At 42.2% G+C, this 24371-nt stretch overlaps 1 protein-coding gene across 1 annotated transcript; it reads right to left on the bottom strand.

Moving 5' to 3' along the window:
• Positions 1-17818: 17818 nt before the first annotated feature.
• LOC129404401 (E3 ubiquitin-protein ligase MARCHF7-like) lies at positions 17819-21142 on the bottom strand. Its single transcript, XM_055136781.1, has 3 exons — positions 20571-21142; positions 18750-20373; positions 17819-18687 (listed from the first exon to the last, which is right to left on the bottom strand). The coding sequence occupies exons 1-3, from the start codon at positions 20978-20980 to the stop codon at positions 18571-18573; spliced, it is 2151 nt and encodes a 716-aa protein (XP_054992756.1). The 5' UTR covers positions 20981-21142; the 3' UTR covers positions 17819-18570.
• Between the last annotated feature and the right edge of the window lie 3229 nt (positions 21143-24371).

Here is a 24371-nt window from a genome sequence, read left to right as displayed (position 1 = left end):
TTTGGTTTGGTTTGGGCCTGGGTTCTTCGGGTCACACCCCATGGCAGGTTCCTGAGGGGGCCAGGGCATCCCTGTTGGAGAAGGGAGAATGCAGGGGGCGTCGCTCAGGGGACCGTGCAGGTTGGGGTGAGAACCAGGGTTCTCCTGAACTCTTCCCCTGCCCGGTAGCGTCTGCCCCAAAGGACTCGGCAAGTCCCCTCCCGGCAGTCAGTGCTCCCTCGGAAGGATTCTGGGACTAACGAGTGTAGCGGGCGCATCACACCCATCCCCTTAGACTGGCAGTGGAGACAGTCTGGACCTGCCAGCCCAGACCTCAGGCTTTGTGGTCCAGGCCACCAGCTTGGGCGCGATGAGCTTGTTCCCTGAATTTGTTTTCTAGTCCTTTCTAGTTCTCTTACTAGTTGCAGAATTTTTCATTTCAGATCTGACTTTTTAAAATATGCTGCTTGTTGTATCCTATTTATTTTTTCATTGTAGCATTGTTAGATATCTATACTGGAAATAGTGACTCTGAATACTCCCTTTTCTTTGTTTTGAAAGTGGGGCCACACCCAACAGTGCTTGGGGGTCACTCCTGGCAGTGCTGAGGCAACAACGTGATCGGGGCAAACCTGGGCTCCAGAGTGTTAACTCTTCAGCATTGGCCTTAAATGATCTCATATATCTTCCCTAATGTTCCAGAGAGCAGCTAGGACTCAACCAAGACCTATATAACTCACGTAACAGGAAGGATTCTGGCTGGTAAGGAAAGGTGGGTGTTGTCTGATTTTGGAAAGATGCATTCACTAGAGCAAGACTGCTTCTCAAAAGGTCTGGAAATCACCCTAATTGGGGAACTAGCTTAAACTGTCACTCCCAACTCTAGTCTGGAGGTTGAGGTTGCATACAGCTCTGGTGAAATCCTGAAATCTAGATGTAAAATAATCACTAAGTGCTTCTTATACACGTGGACCATTAACCTATTTTAAAATACACACACCAAGTGGAAGGTTGGAGAAAACAAAATTTCAGACATGGTGAAGAAACTATTCCTGGGTTTTGAGAGACCTTTCCTCTCTGGAAGGCAAAAGCATGGACTTTGGAACCATACCAACTAATCCGAACTTGGTTCCATACTAATTAACTATCTAACCATGAGTAAGAATTGTAAGCAAATTTGAAATTCACTTATATTAAATGGAGTGAATAATACTTTTCACATAAGGCTGGTATTAAGATCAAGCAAGGTAACAGAACAGAGTCTATTACACTTTGCTAAACATAGCTTTTTCTGCTGCTGATGGTGAGATCACACCAAAATGATAAAAAAGAATACAAACAAGGAATAAAAAACACCCTAATGACAAGGAAGATGGGAACAGACTCAGCAATTAACAATGAATGTAAGCAGAGTTTTGACACGTTTGGGGGGGAAGGAGTGGGAAGGGCATATCCAACATAACCTGGGGAGAAAATCTGAGACTCCTACATGCAAATCATGTGCTTCAACACTTTGAACTTTCTTCTGGTCCTATTAGCAAGTTGTTTTTTGAAAATACGGAGGCAGAATTAGCTATTTTGTTGGTACTTGCCGGTCCACACAAATATGACACTTCATTACTTATGGACAGTGTTCACATCCTTCTGGTGTGAATTTACCAGGTCACCCTAGATAGGAAAATGGTAATTTAGTTATCCAGCTGAAACGTAAAGAATGGAACCTAAGTTCCCAAGGAAAGAGATGCCTGAGAGGATACACTAATTTACTCAGATATGGGAAAAGCTCAGAATTTGGCAGCACCAAAACCAGGGAGAGCTGTGGGGGAGGAATAAGATTTAAAATAGGGAAGGAGATTGAAAACTGTGTGTTGGAACTGATTGAGATCCAGAATCAAATTAACTACAACTCTGAAGTCCATAAGACAATGAAACAGCTTTTTAAAAAATATTGAGGTCAATTTTTTTATGAACCATTCTATGAATAAGACATTTTTAAATAGAGAAGGTCACAATATTTTTCTTTCTATCTCTAAGTAATCAGGGAACTCTGGTGGTGGGCATGTGCTGCAAGTATAAAACACTGTTGCAGCACTACAAAGTTAAAAAACAAACAAAAACAGTAGTAGCAGTGGAGGGTCTTGAACACCACTTAAGTAATGGGGAAGATGAAGTAACTTTGTTCATCAAAATAAAAAATGTTAACGTTCTTTTTACCATTTTTCCTATACTAAAGTATAATGCAATCCTCCCCCCAAAAGTTAGAGCAAGTTTTTTTTTAAGTGCTTGCTTTGCTCATGCCAACCCAGGTTTGATCCCTGGCACTCGCATGTTATCTCTGAGCTCCATCAGAAGGGTTCCTGAGAACCATCAGGATAATCCCTGAGCATCAGTGTCTATGCTCCTATCCCCCCTTCTGCCCCTCCAAAAGAAATAAACTGACTCATAAGGAATTCTCAAAAGATAGAAAATGGAAGTGCTAGGACTATAATGCTCAAGACCTTAGTTACAGTAGGACAATGGACAGCTCCAGGAGTAGTTTCCCTCCCCCAAAGAAAATGGAATTAACATTTCTTAATGGATTTGGCCACGTGAAAATTGAAGGCTGTTATAATGGTGGTGAAAATTTTCGAATAGCAAATATATTAACACAGAAAACTAAAGCAAGGCCTTATTAACCTCAGGAAGGACAAAATTTCCACAAACAAGTAATTATAGTACTCTTTTGACTCAGTAGTAAATAAAATTACCATATATCCTACTGGGAAGATGAGGGAAATAAATGGAGACCAGGCTAAGTTCTCAAAGTCCTTAAAAGGAAATCACTGAGTACTTACTGGAATGGAAAAATCAAGAAATAGAAGTGAAAGTGTTTCATTCATAATTTTAGATGTAAATATTAGAAAAGTTAACATTTCTTTGGGGAATGGTACTTTTTATGTTGTTTTTGTTCTTTTAAAAATTATGTTTGACTTTAATCACTATGACTCATTAAAAGGTATATAAGCCATTTTCATGTGCAGATATGTATACACACCTCCTGTCATTAGTAAATACTCAGTAGCAGGCAGCTCTTTTTGTTGCTCTGGTAAACGGACAACTTTGAGACCAGACTCAAAAGCTTCTCTGAATTACTATAGGTGAAGCAGCAGCAACGTAGAAAAATGATGACCAAATAAATCTTAACCCTCTGTACCTATAAATGTCATCTTATTGAAAATAGGAATTTTTTCAGATGTGATTATCACAAGGATCTCAAGATGAGGTAATTCTAGACTTAAGGCTCACTCTAAATCTAGTTACGAATGCCCTTGCGTTTAGGGGGAACGGGATTGCCAAGCCCCACTGCCTCGGACAGAGGCATGGAACAGATTTTCCCTTGGAAAAGCTGGGAGAACCAGCTTTTCCCAAATTCTGGTTTCAGACTTCTGTCCTCCTAAACTGAGCAAAAACAAACTCCTGTTGGTGTGGACCATTCATGTTGTAGTTATTTGATCCAGCAGCCCTACAAAACATGGGCTTAGCAGAGCTTGGAGTCTCATTTGCAACATATACATTTTATCCCTTAGGTTATAGGATTTTGAGGACCTTTTTATGGGAGTATAAAAGGAGATTATGGGGGTAGCTAAGTCTCTTTATACTATCCTTGGCATTGTCTCTGGTTATATCTAAAAATGGTGTGTCCAGTGAAATAAATTTTCTAGCTTTAAAAAGATAAAATCCACACAGTGTAAGATATGCAATGTTTTGATTTGATACACGTATCGCAAAAATAATTACTACTATACATAGCTAATAACGGTATAAGATTCCATAATTACCCTTTTTTGCAGGATTGTTTTTGAGGTACCACACCTGGTGGTGCTCGGGCTAATCCTGGCTCTCAGGGATCACTCCTGGTGGTGCTTGGGAGGCTAAATGTTATGTAGAAGATCAAACTATGGTCATTTGTTTGCAAGGCAAGTGCCTTCTCCTCTTTTCTGTATCTCTGGCCTTCCATAATTGCTATTTTTTATGGTAAGATAATTTAAGACCTATTCTCTTTCAAGTATATCATTAATAACTCTTTTGTACATTATCATCATCTCATATATGGGAGTTTATATTCTTTGCTTGACATCTCGCCTTTTCTGACATGCCCCAGCTCCTATTTCTGCTGTTTTTATGAATTTAAGGTTTATGAATTTCACTTAGTATCATAAGTATTTTTCTATCTGATTTATTTTTCTGAAATAAATATAAGTTTTGAGTGATTTCAAATTCATCTATTTATGCACTAAATGTATTTTGAAATGGAATATTTTTTGCATTACTCTGTAGTGAATTGAGTAAATTCAATTTACTCTATAGATTGAGTGTTTCCTTATAACATCAAAGAAGCAGGTAAGAAGCCAAGAAAACTAAGTTTCCTAGGCCCATCTGAATAGTAAAGCTAGTGAGACTGACCGTAATCAGGAATTGATATCCCACTTTTCTGTTTAGGCCTGACTCTTAATTTTTGAATTAAAAAGAATAATTTTTATCTTAATTTTTTGCTTTTTAAATTTACTGTGGCTGTTAGTGTCCTTTCATTTAACTATTCCCTTAATAGCTTTTAACAACAGAAAATTATCCCATGCTAAAAAGAATCAATTTGAAATTGAAAAAATTGAAATCAATTAAAGATTTCAAAAGTCATGTTTATTTTTTTTTGCTTTTTGGGTCACATCTGGCGATGCACAGGGGTTACTCCTGGCTCTGCACTCAGGGATCAGCCCTGGCGGTGCTCAGGGGACCATATGGGATGCTGGGAATCGACCCCAGGTTGGCCGCGTGCAAGGCAAATGCCCTACCCGCTGTGCTATTGCTCTAGCTCAAAAACTCTGATTTTTATTGGAGGGGACGATGAAATTCCCTCAAGTAAGGGCCCCACAGGATGGTGTGCAGGGCTTACTCTTGGCTCTGTGCTCAGGGAGCACCTCTACTTGTGCTCAGGAGACATGAGGCCGTGCCTGACATCAAGCTGGGGTTTGCTGTGTGCAAGGCAAGAGCCTTAAACTCATTACTTCTCTGACCCAAACTGTGATTTTATGTTTTACATAAAAGTTAATCTGGCAGATGCTATGAGCTCAAATTCTACTTCCAAATTTTGTCTCAGTATTGCCTTGTCTCTCCATTGGCATTAGAAAGTCGTTCCAGCTCTGAGATGCTTTCTGCAGCCTTGGTCTACTTCTTCCTTGGTGTTTCCTCCATAGAGAACAACGGAGCATGTTACTTGGCTTCCTAAAAATCACTGGCTGGGTATTCTTAAGATAAAATCCAGCTGCTTTTCAGGCCTCTAGCACTGACCCTGTCACTGTTATCAGCTTCATCTCTTACCACTCTGCCCATAAAACCTTATGCTACGAACATATGGACTTCACTCAGACTCTCAAATATACCAAGTATGTTTTCCTCAGGTCCTTTGCATGTCGTGTTTTTCACTTACCATGCTCTCTGTCACTTTCTGTAACTGCTTGCATTTCATTTGCTTTTCCCTTTCTTTTTTAAAGTTTAAGCATGGGCATGGGAGGTGGTTTGAGTCATATCCAGTGATACAACTCCTGGTTCTGTGCTTAGTGGTCACTCCTGGTGGTTCTTAGGGGCCCAGACGTGGTGCTGAGACTGAACAAGAGTCCGAGGCATGCAAGGCAAGTGCCTGAAATCCTGTGCTACCTCCCTGATCCTCACTTGCTTTTTCTAATGTCAGTTTGAAAAGTTGAAAGTCAATCAATAACAAGAAATTATTATGATAAAAACAGACTGAATCTATTTTCAAAATTCCTCTCAGGGGCCAGGAAGAAGCTCAGTGATCAGGAGTGCATGTGCAGAGACCGAAATTTCATCCCCACCTCTTCATGGTCCCTGAGTACCACCTGGCTTATCCTTGGAGACCCCAGTGCTACAGACGCCGAGCAGAACCAGACCATAGACCCAAGATAGAACAGTCCTGTCAGGTTGGCCAAGCAGTTCCAGGACTGATCCCCAGCTCTATCATCACTATCTGGGGCCCCCTTCCTACTCTCCAAAATTCCCTTTTAGGGATTACCTACGAGAAATCAAAATCTCACAAATACTTAGACTTATCCATTAGGCTTCACAATAGCTCTAGAGTTGCAAACTACTCAAATTCCATCAACATGATAAAAGAATTGTACCATAGTTATACAATTAATTCAATAATAAAAAGGAGGGAGATATTAATACACACAAATTGAAGTTGCAAAGAAAATTACATTAAACCAAAAGAAAAACCCCAAAACATTGCATGATTCTATTGATATGAAGTTCAAGAGTGGGCTAACGCATCTAGAGTTGCTATTGCATCCAGAATTGCTGTTGTGTCTGCAGGTGTGGCATGGCTGTGGCAAAGGGATCACCACTCAAAAGGGCACAGAGGAATTTTCAGTGGTAGTAGAAAGGTAGGAGCTGTCTGTGTATCTTGATTTAGGCAGTGGTGACACAATTTGTCCATTATCAAACTTTAAATGACTCACTGAACATCTATATTTTTTCTTGTATATAAAATAAGTCTCAAAGAGTATCATCATATCTCTGTAACTTGGCAGTTCAGAAAAGGCTTTCCAAGAATCAAGCCCAGTGAATAATTTTCTTTCCTTTATTTCCTCTGGACCAGACTCAAAGCTCATTTGTGTTAATTTATTAATTTAATTTGTGGATTTGGGTCATATCTGAGGTGTGGCTCAGTGGTATTCCAGGATCTGTAGTCAGGAATGACCCTGGCAGTACTTGGGGGCCCTGTATGGTGCCAGTGATTGAACCAAGTCAGTGGGATGCAAGGCAAGCGACTTAACCCCTGCACTATTTCTCTGGCCCTTGAAGGTCATGTATATTAATAATGTGACTTACGACTTCACTCTGGACCTATAGATCCTAATTTCACATGACATTTTGACCCCCTGTATCATTCTTGTGTCTACAGTAGATTTAAAATGTCTGTAAGGTACACAAAGTGACACAGTGATGACAGTAAGTATTCTGACACCCTAATAGTGAAGGAGAAAGAGGAAAACTAGAACAGCCTAAGAATCCAAGGGGCTGGGATGTGACCCAACTGGTAGAATGCAAGTCTCACAGGTGTGAGGCCCTGGGTTCAATCTATGAACTTCTTTGTCTCACCCCAGAACTAATCTCAGGGTGTAGCCAGCAGGCCAGGTATCATCCCCACCAGCCAGTGTGCCTAGGGACCCGAGTACTGTGTGCCCTGCCCCAACAATGCCCACAGAAGAATTGATAGAAACAAAGTCAAACAATGCTACACATTTCCTCAGTCACACGTTTCAGGTGCAATCCAGAAGCGCAAAATTATGACGAAATACTTTTAAATGCAAGCAAGGGTAAATAAACCTTCCAGTGAGAAGAGAGAAAGTATATTTTTGTGTTGGTGCTTGCAGGTATAAAACATCATCAGACATGGGTTTAATCCAGGCAAGCATTAAAGTCACTCCAGGGTAGAATCAGAATTGGAAGCAAAGGCGCTATTTTGAGGAGACAGTATCATTTGGAATCACGTCAAATACTGACCTCACACCAGTATGGCCAGCACTTTCCTTACTGCTGGCTCAGTGCTGGGCAGAGCTGGAAGCAGTGCCTTCCCTGGGCCACTCCAGACGGTCAGGCTCATCAGGAAAAAAAGAAGGTCCTAGTTTTTCTGAAAGTAACTCATTTCTAAGGAAAGCCTTAGAATGGCTTCTATTCTACATGATTCACACTCTACAGAGATTTGACTCTAAAAATGTTCCTGCAAATTAAAACAAATTTCTACTTCCTAAAGCACTTATAAAATTATCCTATAGAGGGGGGAGTATTAAAAACATGTTTGGTGCACAGAAGGAGAAGCTTGGTGTATGAAATTATAAAATGACAGAAGAAGGGACTGTGGTAAAGAAGACAGAGTTTTCTGATGCTAAGCAACTAAGAAACCTCTGCTGACTTTGCAAAGTATGGTGAAATGCTCCTAGTTTGAAGATTTGCATCCTTGAGCTCAAATTCATGTTTGGATGAGATGCCGTGTATCCATAGGGATGAAGGCCCTGGGGAGGACAGGAACGGGAGGCGGATGCTGTTGGAAGCCGCGGGATGGAATGTCCGCAGTGGTCAAGAGAAATGCATATGTGGGTGTGCGGGAGGGCGTCAGGGGAAATGAACGCTGCCAAACTGATCTGTTTGTTAATAGCCCAAGCATTCCTGAGACATCCTCCCTGGAAGCTAGGATTTGCGAGGTGGTGAGTTTTAACCATATGCTTATCCATTACAAGTTCAAGCATTTTTTCCCTATTGTGGCAGATGTATTTTTAATTCTAAAAATACAGTGATTGGGGCCAGAGTGATAGCACGGTGGGTAAGGCACTTGATTCCTGGCACTACCCATGGTCCCCGACCACCTCCAGGACTGATCACTCAGCCAGGAGTAAGCCCTGAACACTTTCAAGTACAGCCTTCAAAATATCCCCAAATAAATAAATTTTAAAAACAAAAATACAATGATTGTGTGAAGGAAACTTTGAAACTAAAGAGGGGGCGGTAGGGGATACAGTCACTGTGCTCAGAGATCACTCCTAGTGGTGCTCAGGGCACAATATACAGTGCTAGCATCATACCAGGGTCAGCAACCAAGTAAATTAAAAAATAAAAGTACAATGATGGATGAAGAAAACTTTGAAACAAATGAGGGGACTGAAGAGCTCCAGTGACAAGGCTGAGGGCCCACCCCTGCCGGTGCTCAGGACACAGTATATGGTGCTGGGATGGAACCAGACGAGCGGCTTAACTTGTGTGGGGTCAGGCCCATAGTTCTATTTTTATTTCCTCTAGACTAACATTCTCTTTCGTTAGCAATGCTTTGGTGGTGAGTAAGTGGCCTTTTGGCTTGGTTTTTATTAAAACAGCTTTTGAATCCTAATAGCCTGGGAACGATTTTCCAGTCATATCTCATACTGCCTCAAATCAGAAACTTGAACTCCAAAAATGAATTACTTCCAAATCTATTTGTATGACTGCTTTCAAGAGTCCTCCTGTCAACAGCTGCTAATCAATGGTTTGGCTTGCAGAAGTAAAGGCAGGCGAACATATGGGAAAGAAGGCTGTAGTTATCCAGGATAGACTTAGCTTCCATCCCTCTCAGCTCCTTGTTTAGGAAGAAAAATGAGAGCCAGAAAGGCCACAGAACTAATAGCAGTGAGAGTAGAATCAAGCTCTTAAAAGTGAATTATTTAAAAAATTAATTTTAGGGCTGGAGCAATAGCACAGCGGGTAGGGCGTTTGCCTTGCACGCGGCCGACCCGGGTTCAAATCCCAGCATCCCACATGGTCCCCTGAGCACCACCAGGAGTGATTCCTGAGTGCATGAGCCAGGAATAACCCCTGAGCATTGCCGGGTGTGACCCAAAAACCAAAAAAGAAAAAAAAATAATTTTAAAACTATTTTAATTTTTTCAGATTTATTGAGAATTTTTAAAACTTGTGTAAATTTATCCTCTGTAGCACTGTCACTGTAACACTGTCATCCCATTGTTCATCGATTTGCTCAAGTGGACACCAGTAATGTCTCCATCGAGAGACTTGTTTTTACTGTTTTTGGCATATTGAATACGCCATGGGGGGCTTGCCAGGCTTTGCCTTTCAGGCAGGATACTCTTGGTAGCTTGCCGGGCTCTCCAAGAGGGATGGAGGAATCAAACCTGGGTCAGCTGTGTGCAAGTCTAATGCCCTACCTGCTGTGCTATCGTTCCAGTCCATAAATTTAAGCATAGAGTTAAAATACAACACTCGGCATTCCCTATAGTTAACAGTTAGACAATCATTTCATTCAGTAATTGAAACCAGAAATTTTACACTGGTACAATAATATTAAACACAGACCATATTTTCCCTTCAGTATTTTTTTTTTGGCTATAGTAGAAATCACATTTAGTTATTTTGTCTTCATTATTTTAAATCTGGGAGAGTTCCTGCGTCTTGGTTCTCATGACCTTGATACTTTTGTTTTTTTGTTTTGTTTTATTATGTTGGTTTTGGAACCACACCCAACTGTGTTCAGGTCTTGCTTTGGCTCTGTGCTCAGAGATCACTCCTGGTGATACTCAGAGGACTAGACGCAGTGCTGGGAATCAAACCAGGGCTGGCTGCATGCAAGCACCCTGCCCACTGCACTCTCTCCCTGGCAGAACCTCTGCTTTATGTTTGAGCCAAATCCAGAAATACTAGAGGAGTATTCTCAGTTCTGTGCTCGGGTCATTCCTGGTGGTACTCAGACAAATCTGGGGGCTCCTGCGTATCAAGTATATGCTCAACCTTGGAGTGAGTTTCCCTGGTTCTTGATACTTTTGAAAGGTATTTTGTGGACTGTCCCTTGATGAGAACTTGTCTGATGTTTTCCTGTGATTAAATAGAAGTGGTGTAATTTTGACAAGAATACCATAGAGGTGGCATGTACTCAGTGCATCAAATATGGAATTACATAACACTGATATCGTTGTGTTCTATTATTGTAATGGTAGTCTAGACCAGGACTTTTTTTTTCTAATTTTATTGAATCACCATGTGGAGGGTTACATAGTTCTCAGGATTATGTCAGTTATACAATACTCAAACACCCTTCCCTTCACCAGTGCCCATATTCCATCACCAACCACCCCATTATACCTCCCATCTCCTCCCGCGCCCCCCCATCCTCGCCCTTGTAAGTGATAAGTTTCACTTTGTTTACGCTTTATCTTGGTTACATTCCATGTTTCAACACATAACTCACTATTGCTGCTAGGGTTTCCCCCCAAAAAAGAAAAAGACAGTCCTACTGTCAAGGAAGCATTTGATAGCTCTCCATTGCTGAGAATGTAGAGATATTAAGTCCCGCTGTTTGTTACATAACTTTTCTATTTTTTCCCCCCTCATCCCGAGCCACCGAGTTCACGCCTGTTTAGTAATCACCACGCTGCCTGACAAAGGGAAAAAAAAAAACGAAAAAGATGGTTATTTGCCGTCATCAGCCGGCGTGGGGCTCTGGCTTAGTTGATAGTCTGGTAGAATGTCTGCAAGCAGTTTCTGGAACCAAAAGTAATACGCTGGTATCGGCCCTGGCTCGAGATTCCACCAGCATCCCGCTGTTCCAAGTACATAATGATTTATTCCCTTGTATCCCATTCCCATGCCACCAGGTCTGTGTCAGCTTAATGGACATCATACTATGGTTAACGCCACACCGCGTTTCTTCCCGAGAAAGAAGGATATTTCTTCTCAGCGGGCGTGGGGATATGGCTTAGTTCAGTCTATAGAGATGGCTACCACTTTGATTGCCTTCAATATTTCAGCAAAAGACTTACTATTCTTGTTAGGATTTCCCACCAAAGTCTGACCCGTTAAAAAGGAACCATTTTATATTGGTGATGATTAAATGACATTAGGTCGAGCGGCCATGGCAGCGGCCTCACGGCTTTGAATTTCTGTATAAAGTCCAGGGAAAGTACAGCCAGAAATTACACGTCACTACAAACTTTAACCCTATTATGGTCCCCCCAAAGTCCAACCCGTTACAAAGGAACCATTTCATATTGCTGATGATTAGATGACATTAGGTTGCATGGCCGCGGCAGCAGCTGTGCGGTTTGGGGTTTCTATATAAAGTCCAGGGAAAATTCTGCCTAAAATTTTATCGCTACAATCTTTTACCCTTCAACAAAAAACTCAGTACTATTGTTTGGAGTTTCCCCCCACGGTAAGCCCTGCTAAAAAGGAACATTTACACGTTGCTGACAATCAAGAGATATTAGGTCGCGCGGCGGCTATTGCTGCCGCGCGGTTTTGGATTTCTATATGAAGTCCAGGGAAAATTCTTTTGGTAATTGCATCACTCGCTGGCGGCGCCTGGGCCAGTAGCTCCGAGCACACAGTTTGGAGGCATTTTGGGGGCGCCGCTCGTGTCCAAAGTGGTTCAGTTGCCTCGCGTCGATCTCACGTGGCGGTAGAAAGGAGCGTCCCCACATGGCTCTGTGCTTAAATATTGGCACAGGGCGGATCCGGAAGTCCCGCCCCATCGGCTTTCCCGGGCTTCCTGCATAGTCTAAAAACTGGCTGTTGCCTCGCTGCGTTCAAAAAGAAAGAGTTGAGAGAGAAAAGACCATACCCCGCTGGCAGCGCCTGGGCCAGTAGCTCCGAGCACACAGTTTGGAGGCATTTTGGGGGCGCTGCTCGTTAGACCAGGACTTCTTAAACTTTCTTCACTTGCAGCCCTCTTTAACCCAAAAAGTAGAACACAGACAAGGGCTGCCAGGAGCACTTCGATCATTACTTGATTGATTTTAACCTGCTTAGTGTTCAGAAACTTTTACTGTTGTCAAATTTTTCGCATTCCCTCACATTCAGTTATGGCCCCATGCCCCGAGTTAAAGAACCTAGTTCTAGATCCCTTGGTTTAGATAGTATCTATCATATTCACTGTGCAATTGTTAAGTGTATTAGAGTTGAGATACACTAGGACTATATAAATATTCTGTTTTTTTTTTCTCAAACTTTTGCCCATGTATTTTAGTATCCATTGGTGGATCCTAAACAATTATTGTGATATTTATATAGTAGTGATTTTTAAACTGAGTTATACTAATGTGCATGGACTTTTGGATACATTATTTATTTTACATATTACAATCTAATAATTGTCTTGTGGCTCACCTTGGTCTGACTTTGGTGATTGGAAACTCCTAACAGATTCCCCCTAAGTCTCTCACATCACGTCTTTGAGGTCATGTTGTTTTGAGAATTTACTTATTTTTTGACAAAGGAATTTCGAACCCAACTCTGGAATTAACATCCTTCTGAGGACTCCTATGAAACAAGACCTTTAGATATAAGTCTCATGCTCCTTTTACTACCTCATGTTGCATCTTAAATAATTTTTTCTTGAGCCTTCTATAAATTTGTTCAAGATAAAGTTAGATGGAGTTTCCACTTGTTGATTTTTGTTTTTAGTAATCCAATATTTCCTTACAGTTGCTACAGATGCTTCTCTGTCCACTCTCTCTATACCATGGGGCTGATCCAGCTAAAAGTGGCAAGGAAATGAGAAGATAGTGGCTTTGAGTGAAGATAAGGACAGAGAGATAGACAGTGACATGGTGATTGGATAGAGAGGGTGAGAGAATCTGCCGGGAATGAAACACACTTCTAGTTTTTCAGCTTTATCACTATGCAAAAAATAAAATAAAATAAAATAAAATAAAATAAAATAAAATAAAACCCTAAGAGCCTTCAAAACAAGTCAGAAGCTGGGGCTGGAGTGATAGCACAGTGGGTAGGGCATTTGCCTTGCACGCGGCCCCGACCCGGGTTCGATTCCCAGCATCCCATATGGTCCCCAGGGGTAATTCCTGAGTGCAGAGCCAGGAGTAACCTCTGTGCATCGCCAGGTGTGACCCCAAAAGCAAAACAAACAAAAACAAGTCAGAAGCTTTGAAGTTACTAGTTTGTTCGTTTGTTTCTGGTGCTTGATTCACGTTGCCTGTTGGAACCGGGTCTTTGTGACTTTTTCCTCTCGCTCCACCATGTCAAGTTGCCTTCAGCAACTTGGGTTGACTGACAGGATCATGCCAGGTCACAGAGTTTCACACACACTTAATATGAATTCCTATAACCTCTTGTTAAGAGTGGAAACATTTCCATGTGTGAGTACTAAATGAAAATTGAACTGTTTACAGTAGAAATCAAAGACTGAAAGTAGAACCTTTAAAATTCTAAATTAGGGGCTGGAGCAATAGCACAGCGGGTAGGGCATTTGCCTTGCACCCGGCCAACCCGGGTTTGATTCCCAGCATCCCATATGGTCCCCTGAGCACTGCCAGGAGTAATTCCTGAGTGCAAACCCAGGAGTAACCCTTGAGCATTTCTGGGTGTGACCCAAAAAGCAAATAAATAAAAAATAAAATTCAAAATTAGATTTCTAATATTTTGCATATGACAATAAAACTTTTTAAAGCTTAGAAAGAAAATTGTTCAAAATTGATGAGTATATGTCACAATTTTAGGATGGTTTATCTTCAGTCCTAGGATTTAAGGACACTTACGGAAAACAATCATAGTTTCTTGGGTTTTATAATGAATGTAAGATTTTCCTTCCATTTGAATAGTCATTCAAAAAGACCTTTTTGGTGAGAGGAGGAGTTGGGTTTGGGTCACACCTGGCAATGCTCAGGCTTAATCCTGGTCATGTGCTCAGGGATCATACCTGGTAATGTTTGGGGAATGCATAAGCCCAGGTAAGTTACCTTCTGTACTATCCCTCTGGCCCGGTTTCCAAATATTTGGGTTATACTTACAAGGGACACTATACTTTTCTCTCTGAACTTGTCCCTGTGCTTGTTTGTGTGTGGAGGATGCACAGAGAAGAGAGACACAGAGGGCGGAGAGAGTGGGGGAGAAGATGAGAGAAAGAAATATGACATACTCGTTTCTTACTTTTATAGGAAATGTGCTACATGTCAGCACAAATCGAAACTGACACTGACTCATTTGGCAAGGAGAAGTTCATAATCCTGAGTAAACAGGAGTGGGTTTCAATCTCAAGGAGAAGAAAAGGGTGGTGAGGCAATTCACGATTTATGATACGAGTAGATGTGATTTATTAAAATTATTTTCAATTTCTCAGTCATGTTTAAAATATTGGGGCAGGAGGTGTTCCAACATGGTGCTTGCTCGTGAGTTCCCGAGGCTCCAGCAGCGTTTCAGGGTGAACTGGGTCAGAGGTTCGAATCAAGGTCCGGAGGATGCAGTGCTGTTCCGACCCCAGGGAATCTGGGATACTCAGGCCAACCCAGGGGTGCTGATGTCCTGCCAGGCTATGCCCAGAGGTGCTCAGGATCCCTCAGGGCTGCACCCACTGTGCTCAGGAGCCATCAGGGCCACATTCAGGGGTGATTGATGACTGTGTGGTGATGGGATTTGAACCAGATTAGGTGAATCCTAGGCATGCACCCTAACCATTGCACTGCACTACCTTCCAGCCCCATAGTAAAATTTTACCCCAATCTTCATAGTATTTGTCTTAAAATAGCTAGGATATTTAGTCCTCCATTCTAATCTCCACAATGAGTTATTCACTGTGCCTGACCTTGCTACGCCCACAGCTGTGACACCTGTGTAGCTGTAGCAAAATGCTGCTGCGCTGGAGGTCTGCAGATGAGAGGTTGAGGTGGGAGCTCCCCGGAGCGGGGCCTCAGGCAGTTCCCCTACAATCTTTGGTCATCATGTGACCTGATGACACCAGAAACTGCTGGAGCACAAGACAACCTTGGTTTTGCCTTAGCTTAACTATCTGTGCCTTTCTTCTGTGCATTTCTTATCTGTGCATTCGTATTGGAACAGTACGAGCGTTTCCTGATCAGGATGTTGCCAACACCACAGGCCGGCCAGAATTAGATGAATTAATATCTGAAGCCCCCCTTTTCCTTTTGTTCAAGCACCTGTCTCAGAAGCATAGTAGAATGCTGGAGACGCCTCATTGGGTTTTTTTCTAAACAAGGTTGAGGATAAAAAGAGCTGTTCTTGGAAATCAAAGCAACAGACGAAATGAAAGTAAAAACAAAGGTGTTGCAGAAATCACAGCATAGTGAGACAAAAACATTTCCAGAAAGAAGAGTTGGCTAAGATTCCCCGCAGGGACACAATATTTTGTGGGAGAGCGATGGCGGACTTTGCCGCCACGTTGCTCCCCCCCTGCAGTAAAAGATTACCTAGATCCACCCCCCTTTTTACAGGAGCTAACGACAATATTGGGAATAGATGGGTAAACTATGAAGGGAAACGACGGTTGTTTTCAGAGCTCCCATTTATGGCTAGATTAGCTAGATGAAGAAAACCCTGATGTTTATTATTTAAACCTTTTGCAATATATCATAACAAATTTCTGACGGGAGAAAGGGCTTTAAACACTTAATGCTTAAACTGACACGGATGTGATCATTGGCACGGAACAGACATTTCAAAGAACCTTAGCCTTACCCTAGCCTTACAGGAAAACTACAAGAGGTCACAGAAGCGATATGCGGAATTAGCTCATACTGTATTGTACTTCGTTAATAATTTTTCTGCTGAATTATAATCATCAAAGTAGTGTTCTAATGGTATATTGTAATCATCAAAGCAGTGGTCTAATGGTGTAACCTGATGTTGTAACCCCCTGCTTATTGCTATTTCCTTGGAGAAACAATATATAAGCACAGCTTTGCAGAATAAAGTTGCAGCAGTTCACCAGCTTATAGTGTGGCTGTCTGTCATTTCCCCGCCGATTCCTGACTTCTCCTGATTCCTTCGACCCTGATTCCCCGTGGTCGGTGGTCTCCACTGGGTGGTCTGCGGCATGACCTATTCAGCTTCCATAACTCGTGAGTTATTTCCTCCCCAGAGCCTCACACATACTCACAAGGCTCAACCCTTCAGGGGTCTTACCTGGAATATTGCTAACTTCTAAATCCCTGACAATACTGGAACTATTTATTCACCAAAACTCTCACCTGGCACTTCTTCTTACTCAGAAATCTAGCTGTTTCTTTCCTTATGTGACCGTGAAATCTTGTACTAACTTACCCAATAGGTCTGTTTCAAAATTATTATAATTGATAGTGCATATCAATTATATACAGAAAGTCTCTTGCCCCCACGCCTGGCTGTCTTTCCCGGGGCCTCTCAGAGGGATGGGCTCCAGTTTCCCTCACCACCCCGAGTAGAGCTCCCGTGGCTGACGACCTCCAGAGCCTAGCCACAGCCATGCTCAAGGCCCCTCCCCACATGTTCGGACGAGCCTCACGCATGAAGGACCTGGCAGAAGAACCCAGGTGTGCGGGACCTCCAAGCCTGCTTGGATTGGGACTGGGCCTCTTATGCCCAGATTCCCCATTTTTCAGTAGCTAGGTGGTCACACCCAGGGACTGCCCCCAGTGCCATGTAATCCCACCAACGGCCAACAGAGACTTAAAACCAAGCTCCCAGAAGCCTAGCTCTCTTATAGCCTAGTTCTCCCTCTGGGAGAATCTGGCAAGCTACCAAGAGTTTCCTGCCCCCATGGGAGAGCCGTGCAAACTCCCCATGGTGTATTCATATGCTAAAACCATAACAATGCTGGGTCTCATTCCCCTGACCCTGAAAGAGCCTCTAATGCAGCACCGTTGGGAAGGACGAGTAAAGAGAGGCTTCTAAAATCTCAGGGCTAGAACAAATGGAGACATTACTGAGACCACTTGAGAAATTCGACAATCAATGGAATGATGATGATGATGATGATGATGATGATGATGATAGTGTATATAGTCCCCACCCTCACACTTGACCAAGAGTGCCAGCAGCTTAAGGACTGGGATGGAATAGTCATTACTTCTATATTCTTTTTTTTTTTTCAATCAGTATGCACTTTATTTAAAGCCAATGTTTTACATAAAACCAACAAATTGACTTAAGTGTGGGCAAACTGTTGACTCACATTTGAGAAATTACACGGTTTTGATTCAGTTCTGAGAAAGTCATTTGTTGCCATGACATGAAGACTTTATTTAATCAGAAACCACCTGAAGGTGCTTTAAAAGTGTACTTATGAGTTGACAGAAAATACAGTTATGGAAGAATACACAACTTGTAACCACAATATAGATCTATTCATGTTGAACATGTTAACACTCATCTGTTCTCCAAAGATAATGAAAAGTACAGAGTCATCAAATGAAAGCTCACAATTACCCAAGGAATAGTTCCAAGGAACTTAGAAAAGACCAAGATCCAAATGGATTATTTATATCATATTTATCTATAAAGAAGAGACAACACTAAAAAACACATTGAAAGCCAGTGTTTCTTTTTTAAACTTTGAATGTGGGATTCAAAAATATTCCTTTAACTTGAGATTGCAGTAATATTTTTAACCAAATAGCACTTGACTGACAATTCTGATAAAATTTACAGCTGTAATATTCCTAAGAGGAATATATACATACTATGGCCTATCAAATATAACCTGCATTTTGCAAATCAATAAAAAATTATCCATCATTTATATTTTATATACTTTATCTAAAAAGTAGATTTTATTGCTAAGTGAATTTAGAATTCAAATTAAATTTGGAAACCTAATATAATGCTCATCACAAACCCCCACCCTTTTAAACACTGGAGAGAAATGATTATGAAAATGAGACTGCAACTTAAGGCATTTAAAAAAGAAAAGAAATTGGGTGCCATTTGGCATTTTATTTCAAAAGCATATTTTGCCCCACTTTTTTCACTAGCAAGAGACTAAAACACGAACTTTTTCATAAATATGACTACAGTAATCAGAACACAAAAAAGGGTGTTGGCATTGCTTAGTTATTTAAAACAAAAGCAATACCTTTCCTACTCACCTAAAAGAAAAATACTTTAGAGATAGATCACCAGTTTATAAACATTAGATTGACTGGCCATGTTAAAAGGCCCAGTAGAAGAATTTTAATTCAGCAACACATGCGAATGAATATACATCTAGATGTATATTCATTATGGTCAATGTACTCAAATGGCATTCCCCACAAAATTAACTCATACTTAATTGCCAGTTTTAATAAACACTTGTTCACAGATCATCCATTTGTCTTTTATGAGGTTAGGCAATATCAAATGTTCTGTTATGATCTCCATCTTCTTTGGAGTCATCCTCTGAAGCTGAGTAGAATCTGGCTTATTACCGTTTCGAGATCTTCCATATGTGCCTGAAGAGTTCTTGCAAGGTTAATAAATCGAACACGTGTGCTTGGTTCATTTGTATTTCCCATCATATCAGAAAAGCTTTGCTCGCACAAGTGCAGTAACACAACTAGGTAGAGACCAGAGCTGATAAACTCATACTCAGCTTGTTCATTTGCATGAGCTCTATGCAGTTCATGAATATCAAAATCCTCCAGGTTAAGCTGCAACTTCTCTTTACAGAGTTCACAGGTGGTTACAGCTTCTAATGAAGAACCAGAGTTTATTTTGGTCTGTAGCCACTTTTTCATACACTCTTGGTGGACATACTGCAAACTTCCTGTGCACTTGCATGGCTCTATCAGCAAGTTAGATGATGATGAGGCTGCCATTTGACAAATTCTACACAAGTCACCTTCTTCTTCTTCAGAGTCCTCTAAAAGAAGGCTCTCTTTTATTTTCTGAAGTCTCTCTGGGTCTCTGGAAGGTGCACTTTTAGTTTTATCATTTTTTCCATCAGAAGAACTCCAACCTGAAGGAATGATATCTACAGTGATCATGACATTGTCGGTCAAATTATTTCCAAGTGCTGGGGGGACAGCAAATCGAAATAAAGAACCAGGAAGAATTCTGGTTATTCCTGTATTCCTTCCACTGTAAGCTGAATCTGATGCAGAACTACCGATGGCTGCACTGCTGGAAGCTGCAGACGCTTGTGGTCTGGTGGCAGCAGCGCCAAGGGAATCATTCTGTACTCCAAGATGGAACACTTCATTTGATTCTCTTCTAAAAATATGATGAGATCTAGATGGTATATCAGAGGTAGATATTCTTGAAGACTCATCTCGACCCTCTCGCCTCCTTCTAGAGAACAAAGGTGTACATCTATTTCTAAGTGAAGATGATAACCATGGTCCTGTACTTCTACCTTCTGATTCTTGGTTATAATTTTCTGACTCTGGCTCAGAGCTATGATTTTGGCTAAGAGATGATAAACCCCATCTTCGCCTAAGAAATCGAAATCCCTGAGAAGCTTCAGATGATCTATTATCAGGAAGGTCAGAAGTTGATGCTGCATTACGAGACTGTGAAGCTGTCAAAATTCTTGGAGAAATGTAAGAATTCTCAGAACTCAATGATCTTGCATTCAAGGAATCCTGACTAGATCTTCGTGAAAAAAAAGTAGAAGACATACTAGATGCTATACGTGACAGCAATCTTCTGGTTGTTCGTCTACCTTCATTGTCAGAAGATACTTGAAACGGTCTTTGAGATGAACCAACTCTATCCGAACTGGTTATGGATGAAGTTTCATCTCTATTTGAAATATAAGAAAACCCAGGCTGTATATTGTGTACTTGAGGAGATTCCAAATCTCTTGGAGAAAAATTTGATCTTAAAGAATTTCTACGTGGGTCCCTAGAACATGGCATGGTTTGATGTTCAGAAGGCAACTGGTGGTTAGTGGATGGTGTGTTCAACTGTAAAGTGCTCATTGAATTCTCTTTTGGTCTTGCTCCCTGTAAATACGCAGAAGGAACTCTGTCTTGAACATAGGATGAAGTTGTGAAATCACCACTTCGATGATTATAATCCATAAGATTACTAAGGGAAGAATCTGTTCTCCTTTCTAAATCTCTCCTCTCTCTCATTAAGTCTGTTCCAGGGGCTGGAGCGATAGCGCAGCGGGTAGGGCATTTGCCTTGCACTCGGCCGACCCGGGTTCGATTCCCAGCATCCCATATGGTCCCCTGAGCAGCGCCAGGGGTGGTTCCTGAGTGCAGAGCCAGGAGTGACCCCTGTGTATCGCCAGGTGTGACCTAAAAAGCAAAAAAAAAAAAAAAAAAAAAAAGTCTGTTCCAAAGGATCCAAGTACCATTGATGATGATCTGGGAACTTGACTATGCCTCCAAGAAGAATCTGACATTGCATTTAAACCATGTCCAACACTTCTCCCAGCTGAGGTAGATGTACAGTTGGTACAAGAAAGTTTAGGTCTTTTTGAGTCATGATCCCGTTGCTGGTTTTGTGATCTTGAGCGTGCTCCCTGAGTTATCTCAGATTCACCATACCATGTAGATTGAAATGGTGATGTAGATGCTGATGCTGATGTGGTCTGATATTCAGAATCCAGTCTAAATGCGGAGTCTCGTGGGTGATATACGGTATCATTTAAACTACTACCTCTGTTTCCAGACATCATCCTAGCACTTAAAGAGCTGGAGGGTTGAACAGAAATTCTTCTTGGAATCCGAGATGGTTTGGACTCCATGTTTAAGGTTCCCCTGCTCCACAGATGGCCCCGAACAGGGTGCGTCCCGCTCGTCGCTAGCTCCCCGTCGCCTTCTCCCTCCGAGTTCTAGGCCCGTAACTGAGACCCGGCAGTCGACAGCGAAGCACAATGGCGCCCGCCCCTCTCCCGGATCCGGCGCAGCACCAGCCGCCACCGTTAAATCTACTTCTATATTCTAATGCCTAGCAGTGTTGGGCACTTACACTCTTGATAAACCTTTAGCCAATGAATGAAAACGTGTACAAATTAATTGGTAAATAAATAAAAATCCACCAAGTTTCAAGGACTAATCATGAACTAGCTCATTGTCAATCCTCAGGAAACATTTCTCCCTGGACCTGACCATGCTTTACATGGGAGAAGCATATGCTTTAAGAGGACACCTTATGAGCGACAGTTTCTCTTCTATACATAACTATTTTCTAAAATCACCTATTTTTTTTTTATTGAAGGCATTAGTAATTGTTATGCCTCATAGCTCCCTCTAGTGAAGTAAACTGGTAATACAATAATTAAGATACCTCAGTTTGAGGGCCCAGGGAGGGAAAGGCAGAGGACGCCATCCACTGCGCGACACGGTCCCCAGAGCATTGAGCACTGCCAGATATGGCAACAGAGGAATCCATCACCACCGGGAGTGGCCAGGGTGACTTCTTGGCGCCGTATTCTTGGACTCTCTGGCTGAGATCCCTAGGGAGTGGTCTCTCTGCTCCCTAGCACTGCTAGGTAACAGTTACCAAAAATCAGAGAAAATTATCTCTACATTCAGCCTCACATTGTTTCTACATTGTACTTACAGAGTCCAGTGGTGCTTTATTTATCTTGGCCAAAATAACCTGTGTAGGACTCATAAATAAATCTCGAAAGATATCAACATGCTGCAGAAATGCCCCAGACCCTGTGCCAGGCTGACTCTCATATCCAGGACCCTGGAGGGGGTGGTTGAGCCCACAAGCCGCCCAAGCAGAGCCCCGGCAGCCGAAAACCTCCCCACTCCATCGCAGCCATGCTCACGGCCAGATCTCACAGGCTCAGGACAAGCCTTGTCCAGGAATGAATCTGTTGGAAAACTCAGCTTTGTGGGTTTCATGACCAAAATCTCCAGGCTCTCATGGATTCAGGTGTGGGTGACCACCCCACATCCCCTGTTCTTCTGGGAGCCTGGCAGTCATGCCCACGAACTGCCGCTGGTGCCATACGAGCTTATTAACCAACCATGATCCAGAGACTCACAAATAAATTTCGGAAGAGATCAACAAGCTGCAGAGATGTTTCTGGACCTTAGTCACCATCCAGCTAAAAATTTAACTCCAGTTGTGTCACCCTATTTAAAATTTTAGAATTTCTGAAGTCTGTTGCCGTGACATCTCACCCTCTACCCCACTGATGTACTCTACACCACTGTAGCACATCACATTGAATGGGATGTAAAGTAGAAGGCAACTGATCTCAAGAAAATATTAGCACACAAGTATTAACCTTTAACAACAAACATGTTAGTAATCTCTTATCATTGTCACTGTCGTCCCGTTGCTCATAGATTTGTTCAAGCGGGCACTAGTAACGTCTCTCATTGAAAGACTTATTGTTACTGTTTTTGGCATATCCAATACACACAGGTAGCTTGCCAGGCTCTGCCATGCGGGCTTGATACTCTTGGTAGCTTGCCGGGCTCTCCGAGAGGGGAGGAGGAATCGAACACGGGTCGCCCGCGTGAAAGGTGAACGCCCTACCACTGTGCTATCGCTCCAGCCCTAGTAATCTCTTATGCAAGGGCTTAATATCTCCAGGGTGAGATACAATAATCTTTACACAGTTTCTTCTGAGGATACCTTTTTGACCATTTTTAGTGAGTTATTGATAACAATCAATATAAAATAAATTATTTAGGACCTGCTATTGGGGCAGGTTTGCGTGGTGGAAAATTAGAAATAATGGCAGTGGGGAGGAATAATGGTGATGGAATTGGTGTTGGAATAGGGAATGCAATAAATCATCAAAAACAACTTTATAAAAATAAAATAATTAAAAAGTAAAACACCAAAATAACCTATGTAAAAATATATGAAAAGTGATTTATCAGAAAATAACACGAACATAGAAGAACACTTATGGTTTGTATGTCACCACTTTTTAAAAAAAAATAATGTATGGGGCCGGAGCGATAGCACAGCGGGTAGGGTGTTTGCCTTGCACACGGCCGATCCGGGTTCGATCCTCGGCATCCCATGTGGTCCCCCAAGCACCGCCAGGAGTAATTCCTGAGTGCAAAGTCAGGAGTAACCCCTGAGCATCGCTGGGTGTGACCCAAAAAGCAAAAAAAAAAAAAAAAAAAAAAATAATGTAGTAGTACTGCGATTTGTTCAGTCATTGATTAAGCTGATTGAGTTGTGCATGAACTCCACATTACTTTTTTTTTCAATTGTACCCTTGTGAGATAAAGTTACAAAGCTTTCATGTTTGAGATTCAGCCATACAATAATGGAACACCCATCCCTCCACCAGTGCACATTTTCCACCACCCACATCCCAGTGCTCACCCTGCCTCTATGGAAGACAATTTCCCCAATAGTCTCTCTCTAATTTTGGGCATTATGTTTTGCTCAAAATTTCCCACCATCATTCAAGCCTACTTGCCAGGGGCAGATGCTAGATATTTTATTTTCCATTGCTCATTTTGAATATCTTGAGAGCTCGCATGGCCATGATCGTACATGTAAATTTCTAGATTGTAAATGGTTGGGTTCCAGAGACATCTCTGTATGGCACTAATCTATCTTGGGATTCAATTGGCAGTCTCTGGGCCAGGGCTGTTGGTGCACTAAGATGGCGCACAGAGGCAAACTGTGGGCATGACAACCCTTATGTTGGGCAGGCGGGTACCCAGGGAGGGACAGCCCAGGTCCTCTGCCATGATGAGGCCTGGAGATTTAGTCCTGGAACCGGCACACCTGGGCCTTACTTGTGGAAGCTCCTGGTCACCAGATTCCATCTGGAGTAGGCAGGGAGACTGCACCTGCTCCATCTGGGATGCCCCAGTGAAATTGGCACAGTATAGGGCCTGGAGAGATCTCCGGTGCTGTGATGTCTTCCAAGACTTGCTGCTGTGTCTCTGGACCAGAGCTGTTGCTGTGCTAAGATCCACATTACAAAATCTGTAGCAGATTATATCTTGGTGAGATCCATCCTGAGACAGTGGGGTCAGGTTGGGGGTGTGGCGGCAATTTTGGATTGTGGAAGCAAGTGGCTGCAGGGGACTCTGCTTGGGTGGGCATGGGTCAACCTGCCCCCCTCCAGTTTACCCTGGTCTGTCCAGCCATGCGCAGGTCTGAGCTTTTCTGCAGCTTTTGATCTCTTCTGAGATTTATTT

The sequence above is a fragment of the Sorex araneus genome, chromosome 1 (genome assembly GCF_027595985.1).
Source record: "Sorex araneus isolate mSorAra2 chromosome 1, mSorAra2.pri, whole genome shotgun sequence".
NCBI lineage: Eukaryota > Metazoa > Chordata > Mammalia > Eulipotyphla > Soricidae > Sorex > Sorex araneus.
This window is presented reverse-complemented; position numbering and strand designations above follow the sequence as displayed.